The 6478-nt window shown below is 37.6% G+C and overlaps 1 protein-coding gene across 1 annotated transcript in view; it reads left to right on the top strand.

The window, feature by feature from the left end:
- DNAH14 (dynein axonemal heavy chain 14) overlaps positions 1–6478 on the top strand; it is a 261709-nt gene that overhangs the window by 147843 nt on the left and 107388 nt on the right. The window contains 2 exon segments of the mRNA XM_027775206.1: positions 1938–2096; positions 3140–3272. Coding sequence (XP_027631007.1) covers positions 1938–2096; positions 3140–3272 — 292 coding nt within the window.

Raw genomic sequence — 6478 nt, 5'->3', positions numbered from 1 at the left:
CCCTTCTTGCTCCTGGCTTATAGATATGGTAGTGAGACCTAACCAAAGCCATTGTTATATTTGAATTTCTGTGAGAGCAGACAGCACTTGTATTATAATTAATATATGTCTTAGCAGTTAGAAACGAAGCAATGACATTAAATTAAATCCAGAGTTACCTGACTTTGAGTTAAAATTGGGATGCTGTGTGTTGGAGACACAACACTATAGGCTTGAATGCCGGTGACCCTTGAAATGCCTGGCTAAATATTTGTCAAAACTGTTACCTGTGATAATTTAGAAGTCAACCATGTGCTTACCAATCCTGTAACTGTAAGAAAAGTGGCAGCGAGTCAGCAGGTGGCATGGAGGTTAAGGCAGCTGGATCCTAAATAGCCAACTTCCCAGTTCAAGTCCCAGACCCAGCAACTTGAAAAACCATGCTATATGCATGTATGCACAAAATCCCTAAAGAAGAATGGAAGAAAAAGGATTGCAGCATGGCCATCCCCCTGGAGGGCAATTTCTCACTTTCCCTCTCTCTCCCACTATATATCTTTCTCCTGTGAGAATAGACGTCCTATAGCAAACAAAACAAAAGTGGCTGAAAAGTCAAAATTTTAGTGTAAATTGGCTAATTTTTGACACTTTTACTGAAGTCCAGTAAGAGAGAGATGAATTTAGATGAAAACTAACTAGCTTGTAAGCAAAGATGAAAGATGATAGAGTTCTAGTAAGGAAGAATCTACTTGAAGCCTACAATCTAAATTGAGAGTCTAGTAAATTAGGTTCTCATAGTTTTCGTAAAGTTAACTGTTTCTATCCCTCAAATATAAAAAGATTAAACTGTGGGCTCAGGTTTTTCTCAAGAGCCTCACTTTAAATATTCTCTAATAGGCAGAAGCCAGCTCAATAGCAAAGATCAGACTGAGATGGTGCCTTCCCACCCAAATCTATTGTTTCGGATGGCCTCATGGTAGCCTCCGTTAAACAGAGGTTATTGTGGAAAATGGGCTGGGTATAGAATAAAGTAGTTAGAACTGTGTTTAGACAAGATCTTTTGGTGTAGATGTTTGCGTAGGGAACTGAAACGTAAGAACACGAAGCTGTAGGACACAGACTGGTTGGATGGGAGGGGCTGTATGTATGTGTGTTATTTCATATTAAATTACCTATTTTCAACTGGTCTCTACATTTAAAAGTGTCAATTTTGGACCAGCAGGTGGCATAGTGGTTAAGGCATTGAACTTCCACATGATCAACCATCTGAGTCCCGGACCTGGTAGCTTGAAACTCAAGCTGGGCACATGTACATGTGTGCCCAAAATCCTGAGGGGAAAATGGAGGAGAAGGGACTGTGGCAGGGCCATCCCCCCAGGGAGTGAGTTCTTGCTTCCTGTCTCTCTGGTGAGCACAAATGCTCTATAGTAAACATCTCTCAAAAAATAAAGTCAATTTCACATGGTTCAACCAATGAAAAGATTGGAGATATTAGCAAATGCATGCTTGTATGACAGAAAATTCCAATGGAAAGAAAGAGACTGATAATGGTGGGAGAGAAGGGTTACCAAAGACTTAAGGTTCTTAAAAAACAAAAGGTTCTTTTCTTTTTTTTAAGATTCTAATACAAGAGCTACTTCCGTCATTCTTAGAGGAGAAGATGAGATCATTTGTAGAAGGGCAGGTTAGCAGGTTTAGTGACAGGAAGTTAATGGTGTTTACTTATGGTGGACTTAGGAATATGTGTGGTGCGTTCATCACCTGAGACTGGGAATGACAGGGACAATTTCTCAGATCAGTGGAGACTCCAGGCACTTGCTACCATTTTGGTTCACGTATTTATGTTTAAATGGTTTTATAATATGCATAATTTTCCAGAAAGTATTAAGTACCTAAAATATTAGGTTACTATTTCTTTCTAGGTCATTTGAATCCTCTTTCTTTTCATTTTAACTTAGGAACTTCAATACTAACCGGTCTTCAAGAATCTGGTGAAAACCTTTCGAAGATAGCAGAATGTGGAGAATGTATCAATTACACTGCCACAAGAGACACAACATGCCTTTCTTTTCTAATGAGCCTTCTTTTAAAGAATTTCTGCCCTGTACTTCTCATAGGTATTAAAAAACATTGAACAAAACGAAAATTTCAGAGTTTAAAAGAGATTTAGAGATTAGATGGTCTAACCATTTTATAAGTGGAAAAAGGCATGCCCTAAAAAGTTTTGATGGTTCTATCGATTTATCTTCTTACCAATGGTATAGGAATGCCCATTTCCCCACATTTTTGCCAGTACAGGACATTCTAAATCCTTTTTTGTATCTTTTCATTATCTTCATGACTAATCCCAGAAGAAGAACGACTATATTAATATAATACATACTAAGGTCCTTAGAGAGTCACCTATGGTAACTTTGATACGTTTAATTAAGTTTATATATATTATTCCTCAACCCAATGCTAATTTTTTAAAATCTTTCACCATCTAAAGGAGTAATTCAGTACATAATTCAATTCATGTGAGAGTCCGGCACCTTAACCACCTCACTCCCTGCAATCCCCTTGGAATCTGACTCCCTTAACCACCAGGTTGTGGGGCCAACAGGTGTTGACAAAAAATTTCAAGGAATTTCATTTCATGCCGTAGTTCTACTATGCTATAAGGACAAAGATCTGTGATAGGCTTAAATGAACATTAGATAAAAATAATTGTTAGCTCTACTACGAGATGTAAATAATTTAAACAATTTGAGGTTTTATATTAACTCCCTGAGTTAGCCACTCTTGGTCACATTTTTAAAAGAGGCCCAGTTGCAGTGGCACAGGCCAATAGGGTGCCACTGTGTGATACTGGAGTGATATGGGAGGACCCTGGGTTTAGATGCCAGATCAGTCTGAATGTACCAGAAATGCCCACAGACATGCCCATGATCTTGGCTGGGTAGAGGACTGGGGAAAGAATCATGGTGCGGTGAGGTTCTGTAGGGGTAATTTGCTGTATCTCTCTCAGTAAATAAAATTTAAGCATGTTTTTAAAAGGAAGAGCAAAAACATACTTTCATGCAACTTTCAAATGAAGGAAATGTTACTGGTTCATTTTAATATGCTAATATGTACTATTTTATGCATATAAATCTAACCTAATGTATTTTTCTCATAGGAGAGTGTGGTGTTGGGAAAACTGCTGCCATTAACCAAATGCTTGAAAAGTTAAAGGGCCCAGGAGCATTTGATATAAAATATGGGTCAATTTTAGGAGAAGTCCTATTATATAATGAAATTAAAAAATCAAGGTACTCTAAATTTGATGTCTGGTAAAAAAAAAAAAAGATTTGCTTTCATATATAAGTGTATCTTATTTTATTTTTTACTTATTATTATTTTAATTGCCAAAGGGCAAGTGCTCTCGCCAAAGACAGAGAGAGAGAGAGGGAGAAAGCACCACTTGATGGGACAGAGTTATACTGTAACCCCTTCTCCTCTTATTCTTCACCCTGGGCATGCACACACATGTGCCAGGTGTGTTTTTCAGTCCACTGGGGCTCAAATAGCCTTTGGCCATGTGGGATCCAGATCCCTCTAACCACTAGGCCATGGGGCTGGACTGATGTTTTAAAAAGTCATATGTTATGTGAAAATGAGGAATTATTCAAGAGAGAGAAAATCATTTTCTCTAATTTACCCTGTATTTTTTAATTTAATTTGTGATTTTTAATTGACAAATGAAAATTATATTTCCAGGAGCCAGCAGGTGGCATAGTGGCTAAGGCACTGGACTCCCACATGCCTAACTGGTTTGTGCCGGGGACCTAGCAGCTTGAAAATCACACCAGGTGTGTGTGCACACATGCCCAAAATCCTGAGAGAAGAATGGAGGAAAAGATACTGTATTGTGGTCATTCCCCCTGGAGTGATGTCTCACCTTCCCTCTTTCTTTCTCTCTCTGGCAAGAGCATGCTATGGCAAAAATCCTAAAAAATAAAATAAAATAAAATAATATTTCTGGAGTATAATGTGAAGCTTTTTAATAAAAGTATGTATGTTATAATAATTATATCAGCTAATTAACATATCCTCCACCTCACCTAATTTTTTATAGTGAGAAGATTTCAAATCTATTCTTTTCACAGTTTTGAAATATGTGATATATAAACCATGATTGCCATTTTTACAACAGATCGCAAAAAAATTCTTAAAAGAACTATTTAATTTTATTTATCATTATTATTATTTTTACCAAAGAGAGAGAGACTGAGAAAGGAAGCCTCCAAATCCAGGACTCAAACTGCAGTCAGTCATGTGGAAGTCCAGCACATTCACCACACCACCTGCTGGCCCCTACATCTCAAAATCTTATTCCTCCTGTCTAACTGAAACTTTGTACCCTTTGACCAATATCTCTCCATTTCCTCTCACCTTATCTCCAGCTCCAGGCAACTACTATTCTACTTTCTACTTCTAGGAATGTGACTGTTACATCCCATAAGTGAGATTACGTAGTATCTGTCTTTCTATTCTTGGCTTATTTCACTTAGTGTAGTGTCCTCCAGGTTCATCCATGTTGTCACAAATGACAGGATTTCCTACTTTTTAAAACCCTGAATAGTATTCTACTGTGTACAAAGGAAATTCAAAACATTCATTGAAAATGAAATTAAATATGAATTTATTTTGGTGCAAAACATTTTTGAAACCCATGCACAGTTTCCTCATTGATACATATTTTTTCATGAATTTTTTTGAGAGTTTTTTTTTTTTTTTTGGTTATAGGGCGCATGTGCTCGCCAGACAGACAGAGAGAGACAGAGAGACAGAAAACGAAAAATCACCCCCCAGGGGGGATGGCCACACCGCAATCCCTTCTCCTCCATTCTCCTCTTGGGATCTGGGGCATGCACGCACACGCGCTGAGGGTGAGGATTAAGCCACCCGGTCTGGGACATGAACTGTGGTCAACTACATGGGAGTCCAGTGACATAGCCATTACACTAACTGCTGGTCCCCCTCCATGAATATTTTTAATACTCGTCATATATAAACTGCATGTTCTTTACACTTCTCTGTTGATGGATACTTAAGTTGATTCTATATTTAAGTTGTCCAATGTGTTTTTTCAAGTCACTGGGTCTGGGATTTGAACAAGATGGTTGGCCATGTGGAATCCAACTGCCTTTAATCACCAGGCCATGAAGCCAGCCCTATTAGTTCCCCTTAAATGACTGGTAGAATTCAATGTGACAGCATCCATTCCTGGGCTTTTCTTTGATGGAAGACTTTTTCTTACTGATAAAAATCTTCTTATTACTGATCTATTAAGATTTTCTGTTTAAAAGATGTTTATTTTTCAAAGTATCAGCAACTACTGGGTCTTTGGAAAAGTCATGATGCATTTTTGAACAGAAGAACCTAAAATATGTCATGACTTTTCTGATGACCCATTAGATTAATTATTTTAAATTAGAAATTCTTGCATTTATCTTAAATATAACTAAATTTAAAATCTGGGTTTTTTTTTTAACATAATACAAAACAGCTATAAACTATGTTCCTCCTGGAAAAATACAACTAAAACATACAAATAAAGTTTTGCATAATTTTAGTTTTGTTACACTAGAAATATATATCCTTTTTATCAAACATAAAAATACTCTCTACAAAGAACATTGTCTCTGTTATTCTGTCTGCCTATTCCTGAAAAAAAAAAAAAGAAAGAAAGAAAGAAATTTAAATCATGCAAATAAGTTAACTTTTAGCCACCAGGTTCGGGACTTGAATCACAGTTGGCCATGGGGAGCCCAGCACCCCAATCGCCATGCCACCTGTTAGCCCCATAATTCTGTTAAATTATTAAAGTAGTCTGAACTTACTGAGTTGAAGAAGAAGATGGATTTATTAAGAGGCCCGTATCAGACCTTTCCTCTACACTTTAGCCTCATGTATCTGACTGCCTATGTCGCATACACACTTAGATACCTCGTGAGTATCTCAATTAGCCTAGCCAAAACATAACTTTTGATTTCTCTTCCAAACCTATTTTTCTTTTCTTTTTCTTTCTTTTTGCTTTTTCCTTTTTTTTTCTTTTAGGGGATATGCACTCACTGGAGAGAGACAGAGACAGTGAGAGGGAAAGTGAGAAATCATCCGCCAGGGGGGGATGGCCATGCTGCAATCCTTCTTCTCCATTTCTTCCCCCTTTTAGGAATTGCTGTCTGCTCTCACGGCATGTTTTTCAATTTGCTGGGTCTAAGACTTGAACAGGGCCGTGAGCCATGTGGGATTCAGCCACCTTAACTACCATGTGGGAGCCCAGCAACATAACCGCTATGCCATCTGCTGACCCCTTCTAATGTTTCTAATCTCAATAAATGAGACCTCTTTCGTTAAGCCTAAGACCTGGGTACCATCCTTGATTCTCTGATTTCCTCTCACCAGACTGTTTCTCTTTTCTTTTCTTTTTTTTTTTTTTTTTTTTTTTTTTGATTTTTTTTTTATCTGGCCA

This window comes from Tupaia chinensis, unplaced genomic scaffold (assembly GCF_000334495.1).
Source record: "Tupaia chinensis unplaced genomic scaffold, TupChi_1.0 Scaffold000532_1, whole genome shotgun sequence".
NCBI lineage: Eukaryota > Metazoa > Chordata > Mammalia > Scandentia > Tupaiidae > Tupaia > Tupaia belangeri.
This window is presented reverse-complemented; position numbering and strand designations above follow the sequence as displayed.